The 13,480-nt window shown below is 58.8% G+C and overlaps 2 protein-coding genes across 4 annotated transcripts; one reads left to right on the top strand and one right to left on the bottom strand.

Moving 5' to 3' along the window:
- Positions 1–402: 402 nt before the first annotated feature.
- LGALS2 (galectin 2) lies at positions 403–4,808 on the top strand. 2 transcript variants are annotated; one of them, XM_059186907.1, is made up of 4 exons: positions 403–482; positions 2,904–2,986; positions 4,187–4,343; positions 4,505–4,808. In XM_059186907.1, exons 1-4 carry the CDS (start codon positions 405–407, stop codon positions 4,649–4,651), a joined length of 465 nt encoding a protein of 154 aa, XP_059042890.1. In that variant the 5' UTR covers positions 403–404; the 3' UTR covers positions 4,652–4,808. The 2 variants fall into 2 exon arrangements, with proteins under 2 accessions (XP_059042890.1, XP_059042891.1); XM_059186908.1 differs by lacking the exon at positions 403–482 and adding an exon at positions 1,117–1,255.
- Positions 4,809–5,287: 479 nt separating this feature from the next.
- Positions 5,288–13,278, bottom strand: CDC42EP1 (CDC42 effector protein 1). Of its 2 annotated transcripts, XM_059186905.1 has the most exons (4): positions 13,153–13,265; positions 10,927–11,064; positions 7,920–8,678; positions 5,288–6,553 (listed from the first exon to the last, which is right to left on the bottom strand). In XM_059186905.1, exons 3-4 carry the CDS (start codon positions 8,380–8,382, stop codon positions 5,910–5,912), a joined length of 1,107 nt encoding a protein of 368 aa, XP_059042888.1. In that variant the 5' UTR covers positions 8,383–8,678; positions 10,927–11,064; positions 13,153–13,265; the 3' UTR covers positions 5,288–5,909. The 2 variants fall into 2 exon arrangements, with proteins under 2 accessions (XP_059042888.1, XP_059042889.1); XM_059186906.1 differs by lacking the exon at positions 10,927–11,064 and having other exon boundaries at positions 13,153–13,278.
- Between the last annotated feature and the right edge of the window lie 202 nt (positions 13,279–13,480).

The following is a 13,480-nucleotide window of genomic DNA, read 5'->3' as shown; positions in this document are numbered from 1 at the left end:
GGGCGGGGGCCTGGAGGTGGTGTCCTCTGTGAGCACTGGGCAGCAAGCCACCCGTCAGCTCCTGGCACCCGAGGGCTCCCCGCGGGTCCGGCTTCCCCGCACCCCTTCCCAGAGCGGCGGCGGCCAGCTCAGATGGAAACCACTCGGGCCCTCCAAACCAGGGTTCTAGAAAAATTCTGCTTTTTCAGGAATCCACCCTAAATTCGTGGTCAGGATGCAGTCAAACGTCCTATGCAAATAGATTTAATGCAGCTGCACTTTTAAGAGCAAACATTTAGAATTAAGGTTAAGTGTTCAGCAAAAGGAAATGGGTCCAATCAATTTAGCCAGTGAACAGCGTAATAGTTCAGGGGCATTACACGATCGTTGTGAAATACAGATTTGTGAGCGTTAACGTTTACTCAATGAAGCAGGACAGAAAACTGCATCGACAGAGTCCACAGAAAACCGGGAGGAGGGAAAGGCACCCGGAGAGCAAGCAGGTTTCCTTCTGGTGGGAGGGCTGTGAGTGCCTGCTTTGTTTCTGGCTTTTTTCACCCTTCCTATCTGGAACTGCCTTTGTGAGCCTGTCAGTGACGCAAGTCACCGAAGATCAAAGCATTTAAACCCCCAGTACCTGCCCACCTCAGCCCCCCTCTTCTCTGATTTTTAACAGTTGGATGTAGGTACTTCGAGAGTTTTCCTTGAATCCACCACGGGTTGCTTTTAAGACTTACTCATACAATCAGAAAAATCACAGGGTGAGGGGAGAAAACAAAACAAAAGGCTCTCGGAATGAATCTTGACATCAGAGAAAATGAGAAGCTTCAAGGTGTTTTTTACAGAGCAAGTCTCTGTTTGAGGATGAGGAAGCAGGGCTGGGGACCTCGGGTGGCTTGCCAAGCTCACACGGGATTCGTGCTGGCTCTGACACCCGGCTGGGGCCGGGCTGGGCAGGGGGTGGGCTGTTAGGGGCAGGGGGGTCTGGAGGCTGGGTGCGGGGGGCTGGAGGCAGGAGGCTGGGAGAAGGGAAGTCCGGAGGATGCTCTGGGTGGGGCTGGGCGCGCCCAGGTGAGAAGCATCTCACCTGTTTGTTCTGGGTACTGGGAGATGCCCGTGGAGAGACACCCGGCAGAAGGGACCAAAGTCCCCATTTATGGCCTTGAGAGAGTTAATGTGTAATATTCTAGAATATAAACTGGGCCAGGAAGTGCGATCCCGAGCCCAGGCCTTCAGGAGCCCCTGAGAGCAGCGGCCAGGAGCTGCCACCATGTCGGTGAGGATGCCGGCTTCCCGGCTGCTCCCCTCCTCTGTTCCCAGATCTCTGCCTGAGCACAGCGGCTTGGTGGGGAGGGGGGCTGGAGTAGAGCATCACTGCCCTACTCTGGGCCTCGGTTTCCCTATCTGTATAGTGACCGAGTGGGACGGACAGACAGATGGCCTCCACGCCCTGTCGCAGGGATGTTTTCTGCTCTTTCCACCACCTTGCAGCAGGAGCCCGCACCTGCCTCTCCCCGTCTATACTCCTTGCTTATCCATAATAGTAATAATAATATTAGGAGTAATAATAATTGCCAACACCGAGTTTTTAGAAAATTATTTATTTATTTGAGAGAGAGAGAGCATGCACACGAGCAGGGGGAGGGGCAGAAGGAGAAACAGACTCCCTGCTGAGCCGGGTCTCAAACTCAGGACTCCAAGATCGTGACCTGAGACCAAGGCAGGCGAACCGGCGGAGCCATCTAGGCGCCTCTCGACTGAGCTTTCCAAAGATGAAGAAACTGAGGCTGGGGGAGGAAGTGGCCCAAGGTCACAGCCTGTGAAGTATAGGAGTTTGAGTGGATCCTCTTTGCAGTCCCTGGTTCTCTGTCACAGCTGCCTGTGTGGCTTCAGACAAGTCACTCTCCCTCTCTGAGCCTCAGTTTCCTGCCTTTGTGGAACTGGTCACAGACGGTGTCTGAGGATCAGAAGGAGTCTTAGTGTTCCGTGGCTGCTGTAACACACTGATTCAGAGTTTCAGAGGGTAGAAGTCTGAAATCCAGGGGTCGGCAGGGTCAGGTCTCCCCTGAAGGCTCCAGGCAAGGATCCTTTCTGGTCTCTTCCAGCTTCTGGTGGTTGCAGGGAGTCCGGTGTTCCTTGGCTGTGGCCGGATGACTCCCATCTCTGCCTCTGTCCTCAGAGCCTTCTCCTCTGCATGTCTGTGCCTTTGGACCCACTTTCCCTTTGCTTATCAGGATGCCAATCATATTGGGCTTAAGGCCCGCCCTAAGCAATTCTTAACTTGATTGCATCTGCAAAGACCCTATCTCCAGATAGGTCACAGCCTCGGGTGTTAGGTGGCCGTGACTTTTTGGGAAACACCGTTCAAGCCAGTACGAATAAGATGCAGAATGTGTGGGGCACCTGGGTGGCTCAGTCGGTTGAGCAGCGACCTTCAGCTCAGGTCATGATCCCAGGGTCTTGGGATTTAGGGTCCCTGCACAGCGGGGAGCCTGCTTCTCCCTCTCCCTCTGCCTGTCGCTCTGCCTACTTGTGCTCGCTATCTCTCTGTCAAATAAATAAATACCATCTTAAAAAAGAAAAAAAAGATGCAGGTGGTGAATGCCACGGGTGGGGTCATGTGTGGCAGGGATGACATCGTCCCTGTCATCGGCCTCTGGGGGGGGGGGCGCTCTGTGGCCCAGAGACCTTCCTGACCCTCTTTCCGAGTCTCCACTCATCCCATCTCTGCCCTCACTTCCCTCCTGCTCCAGAGAGTCACCCAGTCCAAATCTCTTCTATTAATGGTGGGGGAACCCTTCCCAGCTCAGTGTCCTCGAGTGTGCAGCCCCATGAGACAATGCTCGTGAATGGGCGCCGCCGGCAGAAAGGCTCTGGGCACGCGTGTGATGGGCTTTTTGTGGAATGCTTCTCTGTCGGCACAGGGAAAATTTGAGATAACGAACATGGACATGAAGTTGGGGACAACCCTGAAGATCAAGGGCAAGATTGCCAGTGATGCTGATGGGTGAGCAAGGGGAGGGGCGGGGAGCGGGGGATGGGGCGGGGCGGAAGGGGGCAGGGGAGCTGTGCACAGGCCCCAACAGGCCTGGAAGGTGGCAGCCAGCAGGGCAGCCCTGTGAGATGCACACAGAACAGCGACCTCAGTCCAAAGGGGCCTTTTTTACATCCTTGCTCATTCTCACACCCTCCCATGCCCCCGCTGGCTCCCCTCTTGTGAGAGGCCTGCCTTCATGGCTGGGGCTGCTTGGGGACCCTCAGAATTTCACAGCTCATGCTATATGCTAAACTCCCCAAAGATGGTCCCCCCAAATGTTGAAGGGGCAGGTGGAGAAGCCCCTGGAGCTCTGCCCAGTCCCCCTGGGGTCAGGTGTATCTATTGAAACCCCACGCCCGCCCCCTCCATCACCCTCTTACCCCGCTGAACCGGCAGAGGGCCAGCCTCTCACGTTACACCAGAGACAGCCACCAGGGGGCGCCAAGGGGTCTCACTTGCCTCCTCTCCATTAGAAGGGGCCTCAGTGACCCTCCTCCTGTTGCTGCTCAGCATCAGGGTCTACCTGTGTGCTGAACCGGTAGAGAATTTCTTGGGGCCGATCTCTACGAACTTTTGGTTGGGAGGGGCGGCCTAATATAGGTGGGAGGAGCCAAGAGCAAGGTCACCCCCTCCTCCTACTTGGGTTCCTCAAGTTTACAGACATTTGTGAGCCCTCGGGTCTGAGACACCCCTCTGAAGGCACCTTCTTTGTGACTCAGCATGTCCTTCTCTCAAGCACCTTGACAGCCTAAGTCAGGCTGTAGTGATGCTTTCAAGAACTCACACAAGCCCTGATCGAGAACCTGCAATGACGGGGAGCTCACATTTAACGTTTAAAATGTTTAGGGTCAAACTTAATAGGCCTCCAGATACCTGAGGACAGCAGTTCTTCCCCCCACCGGATGGGCATCTCCCATCCCGGAGACTGTCCCTCTCAGTGACCCTCCTGTCCAGAGCCTGAATCCGGGCACCAAACGGAACTCAGTACTTCCCATGCTAAGTTTGACCGGGTTGTCGCCTCTTTTGTTTTAAGGCACGGGCTGCAATGAACAACTTTCTCTCGTGATCCTTTCAGCTTGTGGTCAACCCAAGCAGTTTTCCCCAGGGCTGGCCTCCAGCTCCCCTGCCCCCTTCTTCCCCAATCCTGACTAGTCACCCTTTTCCCCGCAGATTTGTGATCAATCTGGGCCAGGGGTCGGAGCAGCTCAATCTGCATTTCAACCCACGCTTCAATGACTCCACTATCGTCTGCAACTCGCGGGATGGCAGCTGGGGGGAGGAGCAACGGGAAGGTCACATGTGCTTCAGCCCCGGGTCAGAGGTCAAGGTGAGGGTCGAAGGGGAAAGGCGCCTGAGGAGGAAGTCACTGGGAGAGCCCAGAGGGTAGGGCCCCCTGGCCTAGACATGTGTTGGCACTGTTTTGAGCCACCGCGGGCCGCCCCGGCCCACTTCTGGGGCCTCCTGCCTCCCTGACATCCTCCTCCACAGATCACCGTGACCTTTGGGAATGACGGATTCGAAGTGAAGCTGCCAGATGGGCACCAGCTGACCTTTCCCAACAGGCTGGGCCACAGCCACCTGAGCTACCTGAGCGTGCTGGATGGGCTGAGCGTCTCCTCCTTCAAAATCAACTGAAGGGACAGCACCTCCCTGGAGTGAAGACCCCGGGTGCAGATGCCCTCTCCCGGGCTTCTCTACCCACTCACACAGGACCAGCGGTTCCTGCCCCTGGGCCCCTCCTCTCCTTCCCTAAGGCTAAGAACCAACAAAAAGAACCTGTCTTTAGCCAGTCTTTCCATGGCCAGTGTTTTCCATACATTGTCACGCCCTCAGCATTCTCATGCTACAGAGAAGGAAACTGAGGCTCGAGGTCACGGGGCTGCAAGGTGGGGGTCAGGACGTGTTCACAAACACTTGCAAGCACCCACGGCTGCCTATTTGTCTCTCATTATCACCAGGCCAAGCGCCAAGCTGCACCCCCTGGGATCATGGGGCAGGCCCTGGTTCCAGGCACCTGGGCCAGGGGCTGTTCCAGGAACTGTAGATAAGGCTCCCACCTGCGCCTCTTTATCGCGGAAACATTCATTCCAACCTGGTTACTCATTACCCCCTGCCTTGGCCCCTCCCCTCACTGGGGGGCCCCCCGGGGGTGTGGGTGATGGGGGGGGGGGGGAAGGTGTGATTCTTTGGTTTTCCAAACATGATGGGAGGCTGTTTAAGCAGGTGGAGGGGACCTTGTTCTCCCAGGTCCCCAAGCATCTTGCAGGACACTTTTTAAAAAAAGCTTTTTTTAATCAGGACCCAGAAGCGGGTCTGGGGTGCACAAGAAGATGGGCCTCCTCCCCTGTGAGGTCACACCTGACTTTTCTCTGAGACATTTGGGATAAGCCAGGGGTTAGGTTTGTCATGTCAGGGAAGCAGCCTTAGGCAAGGGCTGGGGCTCTCAGGCATGCAGCAGGGACCCTGCTGGGGGCAGCTCTAGGATGAGCTAGGGACAGGCGGTCCCTTTGCCAGAGGAGACAATGGCCCTGTGTGGTATGCACCCCGCTGCCCCCCCTGCCACCCCCAGCAAGGACAGTTTTTCCAGCACAAAGGCTGCACTGTGAGGCTGGGCCCTCCACAAGCAGCAGGGGGTGGCACAGGGGTGGGGGTGGGCCTCAGGAATGGCCGTGGGTCCAGAGTGGCAGGGGGAGCAGGGCGAGGCAGCCCAGCAGGACCCAGAACGAGCCTGGTCTCCTCTGGTCTCCCTCCCTCGTCTGTCCTGCAGAGGTGCGGAGGAGCTTGGGGGCGACTCGGCTCTCCCATCAATCACGGGGAGACCCAGTTGTCGGGTGCAGGCTCTGCACCTGGGCTCTTCCCGGGCGGCGCCCTGGGCCCAGGCAGGATCCTGAGCTCACACCTTGACTTCATCGTCCTCCTCAGCATCAGCAAACTCGAAGGTGTTTGCTTGCACTGTGCTGGGCACGGGGGTCCTGCTGGCTGCCTGGGGAGCCCCCCACTCTTCGTCCAGGCTCTCCCAAGAAGCCCGAGCCTGGGGAAGCACCTTCCTGGGCTCTGGCCAGGAATCTATCTCAGTGTGGTGGGGGCTGCCCTGCCTGTCCCTGTCCCCCCAGCTTGCTCCCCAGTGCCTGCCAGGGGCCATGTGAGCAGGTGCACGGGGATCCTCTTCCACCGGGCTGGCCCTCATCTCAGCTGCTGGGCCCAACCCAGTAGTTACCCCATTGGGGCAGTGTCCACGGGACTGGGGGCTTGATGCAGGGGCTGAGGGACTGGTAGCAGGGGCTGGGGGACTGGTGGCAGGGGCCGGGGGGCTTGTGTTGGGGGCTGGGGTCTCAGCTGCAGAGGCTTCTGAAAGGCTCATGACCCCAAGGAGCTCACTGAGGAGAGACGGGCCAAGGTCGAGGTCCAGGTGGAAGGACAGGAGGGAGTCAGAGCGGTGAAGCCCGGTCTCCGGGGGGAAGGTACTATCACGGTCTCGGTCACGAGGCCTTTCCTGGCGAGGCAGGCGGGAGATAGTGCAGAACCCAGAGTCCACGCCTGGAAGAAAAATGGGGAGCAGGGTCATAGCTGAGGTCCCTAACCAGGAACTGGGGAGGGGAGAGCCAGGACCGGGCCCAGGTTGCTAAGTGGTCTCTAGCATGTCGCTCTCCCATCTGGCCTCAGTTTCTCCCCTCTTTCCAATATAGTGAACCCTGGAGTCTCTCACAGGATCTTCTTATCAAGTCTAGAAGTGGAAAGTAGACACACAGTCCTCATTCCCATTTGGCAGATTAAGAAAGCAGGACTCAGTTGGAGACAAGGGGAAAGGCTTGCCCTGGGTCACAGAGTTTGAGGGGGTGGAGTCAAGCGTGGAGCTCAAACCTCCTGGCTCTCATTCCCAACTGATGGTCATGGTTCCTGGTCCCCTTCCATGACAGGGGCCAAGGGTTGCAGGCGAACCCACCGCTCGTGGGCTGGTTTGTAGGCACAGGGAAAGAACCAGCAACCAGGATCTGACTGCACAGAAATCACAGACCGAAAGGACAGGCAGATGCCCTGCGACGGACCTCTGGACCACACTCTCGCTCCAGGACCGCCAGGCCCGAGGCCTGCGGTGTTTACTGTGGACCAGCCCCCCATGGGAGATCTGAGCAGCACAGGGGAGAGGCGGAGCACTGGAGGAAGCCCCTGGCAGTGAGGCAAAGCCACATGGCAGGAAACGGCCACCAGGGGGCAGCAGGGGCTCCACTTCCCAGGTGAGCTGAGCAGTGGCTCCCAAGTGGCCCTAGCCACGTGCCCCCACAGCAGGAGGGACCTATGGCTTTTGTCCCTGGGAGTGTTTCTTCCAAACTGGCCAAGTTACAGGAACTTCTGTTCAAATAACAACACAGCAGTGAGTCCTGTGTCCTAAGCACCTACTCTGCGACTCGGGGCCATCCCTGATGCATGTTATCCCATCTGGGGATCCCAGCAATGACCTTCGTGGACCCATGATACAGGCCAGGCCTTGACCTGATAGAGGTCAGCTGGCTTGTTGGACATCAAGCAGAACCAGGATTTTAATCCTGAGTCCAGACTCCCAGTCTCTCCACTCTGTCATTCTGATTCAAGAGGGCTGCTTCGGTTGAAGGGGACAGGAGGGGATGGGCTGGCTGAGCCAGGGGCCCAGACACAGTGGGGCAGGTTAGAGGCCCCTAGGACTCCAACCCAAGCTCCTCACCTCTCAACCTCAGTGTGTTTTGGGTTTTGGGGAGTGAGCTGGCTTGTCCCCCTTGGCCCCTACCCCATCCACGGTCTGCAGACTGGGCCTGACCTCCGTGGGGAAACCGAACTAACGCGGGGGAAAAGCGGCCACTCGGAGGCTGGGCTGACCCATCAAACCCTTTCAGCACCTACAGAACGAGCAGCGAGCCCGGACCCTCACCGTAACTGGAGCGGCCGTCCATGGAGCTGGCAGGGCTGCGGTCGAAGGTGAATTTGCCCACCACGAGGCTGTCGTAGGCAGCCTGGTTGAGCTGGGGCAGGGAGATGGCGTTCTTGATGATCGGGGAGACCGCGGGTGGAGCAGGGGAGGGTGCGGGCGGGGAGGCCATCCGCCGGGGCGGAGCCCCCACCCGCCGCACCTGCTGGAGCTTCTTGGCCAGGAAGCTTCGGGGTGAGCGGTGAGTGCTCCCCGAGTTGCCCCCGTGGTTGCTGAGAAAGGAGGTGTCGCCGAAGACATCCCCACCACGGCCCACGTGCATGGTGTGGCGGAAGTCCCCGAGCGGGGGGCTGATCATGTCTGCCGTTAGCCGCCTCTTCCCGTGCGAGCTGGACACCCAGCCCACAGGTGAGAGCTTGCCCAGGCTCATGACGGGGGCTCTTCCTGCCCCCTGGGGGCCTGGCATCAGCTCTGGCTCTTCACCGCTGCTGGTCCATGCCCCTGCCCGGGGCTCGGGCTCGGGGTCCGCGTCTCAGCTCCCTCCTTCCCAGCAGAAGGGGGGTGCACGAAAGCTGCCCCCCTCGCCCCCTGCGCTCCTAAGGGGTCACCCCCAAAGGCTGCGGCTATGGAAGGCCCATGGCTGTTCTCTCCCTGGGGCCTGCCTCCTGGCCCCGGGGAAGCCCCTGTAGGTGTTCGGTCTCAGAACAGGGAACAGGTTGTGTCTCGAGTGTGGTCAGCCCCTCTCTGCCCAGGGGTAGATTCCTGAAAGAAAGAGAGAAAATGATGGTGGGCCCAGGGGATCCTGGGTCCAAATCATCTCGAGGGAGGGGACTACACCCACCGGACAGAGATGGGGGTCACCAGTGCACGAAGAGGACACGCTGTATAATTCTGGGCACCTGACATTAAACAGTAGGCAAAGGAAATGACAGGGGTTAGGTCGGCATTGTGGTTGCCACTGAGCAGGGTCCACTGGGAGGGGGGACAGAATAGTCCACCCAGCTGTCCACTCGAGATGTGCAGCAGGAAGAAGCGTGGATGGTCCTTATAGCCACCCATCTGCGAGGCACCTACTAAATGCTGGTAAATTACCTCTGTCACTCATGAAACTCACACGACAGCCCTGAGGGAGGAGGCACTGTTTTACAGCAATGGCAGCACCGAGAAGTGAACTGACTTACATGAGTCTACACGGTCAAAAGGCCAAGGCAGGGGCGCCTGGGTGGCTCAGGCATTAAGCGTCTGCCTTTGGCTCAGGTCATGATTCCAGGGTCCTAGGACTGAGCCCCGAATCAGGCTTCCTGCTCAGCGGGGAGCCTGCTTCTCCCTCTCACTTGCCTTGCTTGTGTTCCCTCTCCCGCTGTGTCTCTGTGTCAACTAAATAAATAAAATCTTAAAAAAAAAAAAAAAGTTTCTTCTGTTAAAAAAAACAAAGAAAAAAAAAGGCCAAGGCACAGCCCATCCCTTACCCACCCCCATCAACTCAGAGTCCTTGAGCCCCAAGCTACGGTCTCCTCTGCTGCCAGGTTGAGCAAATCAGCCTCCTTCTCTGTGGGTTAAACTGTCTTCCACTCAGGGAGGCCAGGAAGGAGGTGGTGCCCTGCCACACGGGCTTTGGCAACTTCTGTGTAAATAGCCTGCACCAAGGTTTCTCAGAACCCTCCACCTTCAAGGTGCTTCCCGGAAAAAGGATCCTGTGGTCAAAAGTGGCTTTTCCCAGCTGTTGATTGCATGCCTGAGCCGATTCAAGGCTCTGAGTAGGCCTGCAGGGAAGAACTTTACTATTTTCAAATTGAGGCAGAAGACTTGCTGTCAGGTTGGTGCCAGAAGCTATTCCTCGCTCTCCAACCTTCCCCTCGCCCCCCGGCCCGGCCCCATCCTTCTCTAAGCTTCTCTTGGTCTGATCCCATCCCTGGAGAAGGCCTATGAGCCTGTGGCCTGATCTCTGGTTTTCCCGTGGCCCAGAGAGGGTCCAAGGTCATCTCAAGAGAGCTAGTCGAGACTTGAACTCAGGTCACATCAAGAGAGCTAGTCAAAACTTGAACTCAGAGCCTCTGACTCACATAGCCTTTGACTGGCTCCTGGAGCCTGGTCTTATTTCCCCAAATTGGCAACACACTGTGAAGGTGTGGCCGATGTCTCCATGTTCCTGTCTCCCTCCCTCCTGGCACCCAGCTTGGGATCTGCACGTGGCAAGTGCCTTATCAACAGGGGTTCAATCGCAGGAGATAGCAACAACGACCTTCCTGCCGAAAGATCACCCCTTGCCACCTTCCAAGGGAGGGCAGGTAGGTGGGTGGGTGGGTGGGTGGGAAAAAGCTTCAGTGTATGACCTTGAGCAAGTCACCTACTGCCAAGGGCCTGGGACCTCAGCTGATAAAAGCTGATAATAATCCTTAACAAGAACACCTAGATCTGTGCCTCAACTTTTTTTTTTTTTTTAATTTTGCAGCCACCTCCAAGCAGAAAAATCTCAATACTGCCCTCTCAATGTTATTTGAAATTCAAAATAGGTTAAATAACAAGATAAAAACAAAGAAAGCAATAAAACAAAGCTTGCTTTGTTCTCGACTACATTCTCTCCCTTCCCACCTTCAGATCCTCCCCCAACGCTAACTCCTCCCCCTGGGGGGGGCTGTGTGAATCATCCTTTTCCCTGGCACCCCCGGCACCAAGTCCTCGTGGAATGTTTGCTAAGTTACGGAGCACTCTGCAGTTGGCCAACCAGTACATGACGTCATCGGACTCCTAGAGCCCCGCAAAGCTAAGGGTTAGCCCATTTTTACAGGGAGAGCCAAGGTTCAGAGGGAAGGGACTTGGCCAAGGTCACCTAGCTGGTACACGGCAGGGGCCACGTTTCCGGGCTCTGCAGAGATGAGGGATGACTTTTTGGGAGGGGGGAGGAACTGGGGGGGCGTCACACTGAGATGCCATGTGAGGGGTCCCTATGTCTGCCTTGTGGCTATACCCACTGCTCTCCCAGTCCCCACCTCGAAGCAGCTGCTCTTACCTCAGCAAAAGGGACCCTGGTGCCCACCGAATCCCCACGGCCACTTTGACTTGCGAGCCCAGCTTCTGGCCCAGTCTTAGGATGCTCCTGCCTCCCAGATGCCTCTGGAAGGTCTGTCCTCACCCTCTACCTTGTACACTGCAAGAAAGAGACCCTGCCTGTAGAGTGGTTGTGGGGTCAAGGGCAGGGCATTGCTACTGGGGACCTCTTTTCCCACGTGGAAAACAAGTACAAACATCAAGAGCTGGTACTTCCCCAGAGGCGCTGTAAAAGCCCCAGTTCCTGGAGCAGAGCAGCCTGAGCGCAAACCCAACATGCCAGCACTAACACCTCTCATTCGGGGCCCCCTTGGTCCCAGCTACTTGGCCCCAGGTGCTGACTGCAGGGTTTACTGGGGGAAGATCAGATGCACCCACCTGGCCCTGGAGGAAGAGGGGCTCCAGGTGTCCCGGTGCAAGGCCTACTTCCTCCCCCCAGCCCAGAATTACTACCTGTTAACGCTCAGGACGCCCATTTTACAGGCGAACAAAATGAGGTGCAGAAAAGGGGACTGACCGGCCCCAAGTCACAGAGCAAAGAAAGTGCCGTGGCCGGGAGCCTCCCTGGGATTCTGTCACCATCACTAGTAAATGCCAGGGCAGAGGCAGGACCACAAGGGCCCAGCGAGGGTTGTTGGAGGAGGTAATACCCAGCAGCTGAGCTCAGGAAGGGCAGGCCTGGGAGGCAGGAGACTCAGCTGTGTGGATTCAGTGCCCCGTGACCCAGGCAGGAGTGGTCGGCGAGCAGCCTCAAGGTCCCAGCAGCCCTTGTATTTAGTCTACAGAGGATAGTCAGGCGGAAGCACTTGGGAAGACGTTACTCAATGGTGGTCATGACCGCAAAGGACAAGGTTTGAGGCGGGAAGCAGGGACCACGCTTTCACAGCGGCCGACAGGGGCCGCTGTGGAAGCTCCATGGTGCAGTGGAGGGAGGGGGCTGTCTGACATTGGGGGAGGGCAGAGGCGGGGCGGCTGCACCCTCCGGCTCACCTGGGGGTCACCCGCGTGCCTGCCAGAGCGCCACCTGTCACCAGAAAGGCCACGCACATGCACACAGCCCCCTTGCCACCGGTGTCCAGCTAGGTACCACCACCAGTACCGCTGGACAGCGTGGCCCTGCCTGGGTCAGGACTGGCCCTAGAATAAAAGATTAACTCCCTGGGGACCCTCATAGCCCTTAAAGCCCCCACACCCTCCGCACGTGGAGAGACGGGCAAACTGAAACCAGGAAAAGGGCATCAAGCTGTCTGAAGTCGCTTCGAAGACAGAGGTTGCTGGAGTCTGAGGGGGTTAGGAGGGAGCACCAAGGGCCACAGGGGAGTGAGAGGGAAGAGCGTGGGGGCTGGGGGAGACATTTCTTGGCCCACCACTCCAAGTTAGGGCCAAAGCCCTCTACTCGGGGAGGGGATTGGCCACGGACCAAGTGTCCCCCAGTCCTGGTTTCCAGTCCCGGAAAGGCGCTTGGCGCGGCCTCCGGCGGGTCCCTCTACCTCTCTAGGCCTCAGTTTCCCGGTCTAGAAAATGGGCTTCAGACTTCGCGGGTCCTGCCTGGTAGAGGCAAGGACAGAACAATCTCGAGGCCAGTTGGCGTTGGAAGTGCCGTGAAGACTTTGGCCATAAAACATTCCCTCTGGGAGGCAGGGGTTTAGAATGGGGAGGGTCGCTCCGCGGAAGAAGGGGACAGCCGGCTGCCGTGGCCCGAGGGGAACCGGACGGGATGACCTCATCCGCTGCTCGGCTTGGAATGCGGCGGTTGGGGAGGGGGCAGGGTGCCTGGTCCATCTCCCCAGCGGTCCCTCCCGCCCCCCACTTCCCGCTCTCCACGCCGGCCTCGCCAAGGGGCCCGACATTCCGGGACATCGCCCCCTCCCCGTTCCTTCCCTTCCTTTCCCAGGGCAGGAAGGAGCGTAGACGGCCCTCCGCTCGCCCCCTCCTCCCGCAGCCCGCTTTACCGCTCACCCACCCCAACTCTGCGCCCCTCCGCTCGCCGGGGACAGTACAAAACAACCCCCAAACCTGGAGGGACCCCGCGCCACTCCCGAGGCCAGCGTTTGGGCCTTCCTTGTTGGCACCAGGAGCGCCTTGGGCCGCCTGGCCTCGCCCCCACCCCAGCCCCCGGGTGCCTAGGAGGGTGCCGGGTTCCCCCTACCCCAGCCGGCGTCCACGCCCACCCAGGTGGCGCTGTTACCTTCGCTCCGCGAGCCCCGGGGACCGGGGGCCGAGGGGCGGACGCGGCGGCAGGGGTGGCGGCAGCGCGTCGCGGCGCGCAGCCCGGGCGAGTGGCTGGGCCGGTCTGCGCCGCCCTGGCCGCGGGCTCCGCGGGCTGGCTCCGGGGGCGGGGGCGGGGTGTGGGCGCGCTCCCTCCCCGCGCCTCGCTCCTCCCGCCCGCGGGCGGGGCCGGGCCCCCTCCGGGGCACCAGTCGGGCCGCCCCGAGGGGCGGTGAGAGCCGGAGGGGGGGCGGCCCCGGGGCGCGGGGCCGGGATTCTGGCCCGCGGTCCCGGGCAGGGGGGGATCC

Source organism: Mustela lutreola, chromosome 8 (genome assembly GCF_030435805.1).
Source record: "Mustela lutreola isolate mMusLut2 chromosome 8, mMusLut2.pri, whole genome shotgun sequence".
NCBI classification, from domain to species: domain Eukaryota; kingdom Metazoa; phylum Chordata; class Mammalia; order Carnivora; family Mustelidae; genus Mustela; species Mustela lutreola.
This window is presented reverse-complemented; position numbering and strand designations above follow the sequence as displayed.

Coding starts and splice junctions, on each gene's coding strand:
- LGALS2 (XM_059186907.1), top strand. CDS start 405: ATGAAGCAGGACAGAAAACTGCATCGACAGAGTCCACAGAAAACCGGG. Junction 483..2,903: donor GGCACCCGGAGAGCAAGCAG/GTTTCCTTCTGG, acceptor CTGTCGGCACAG/GGAAAATTTGAGATAACGAA. Junction 2,987..4,186: donor ATTGCCAGTGATGCTGATGG/GTGAGCAAGGGG, acceptor TTTTCCCCGCAG/ATTTGTGATCAATCTGGGCC.
- CDC42EP1 (XM_059186906.1), bottom strand. CDS start 8,382: ATGCCAGGCCCCCAGGGGGCAGGAAGAGCCCCCGTCATGAGCCTGGGC. Junction 6,554..7,919: donor GGACGGCCGCTCCAGTTACG/GTGAGGGTCCGG, acceptor TTTTTCTTCCAG/GCGTGGACTCTGGGTTCTGC.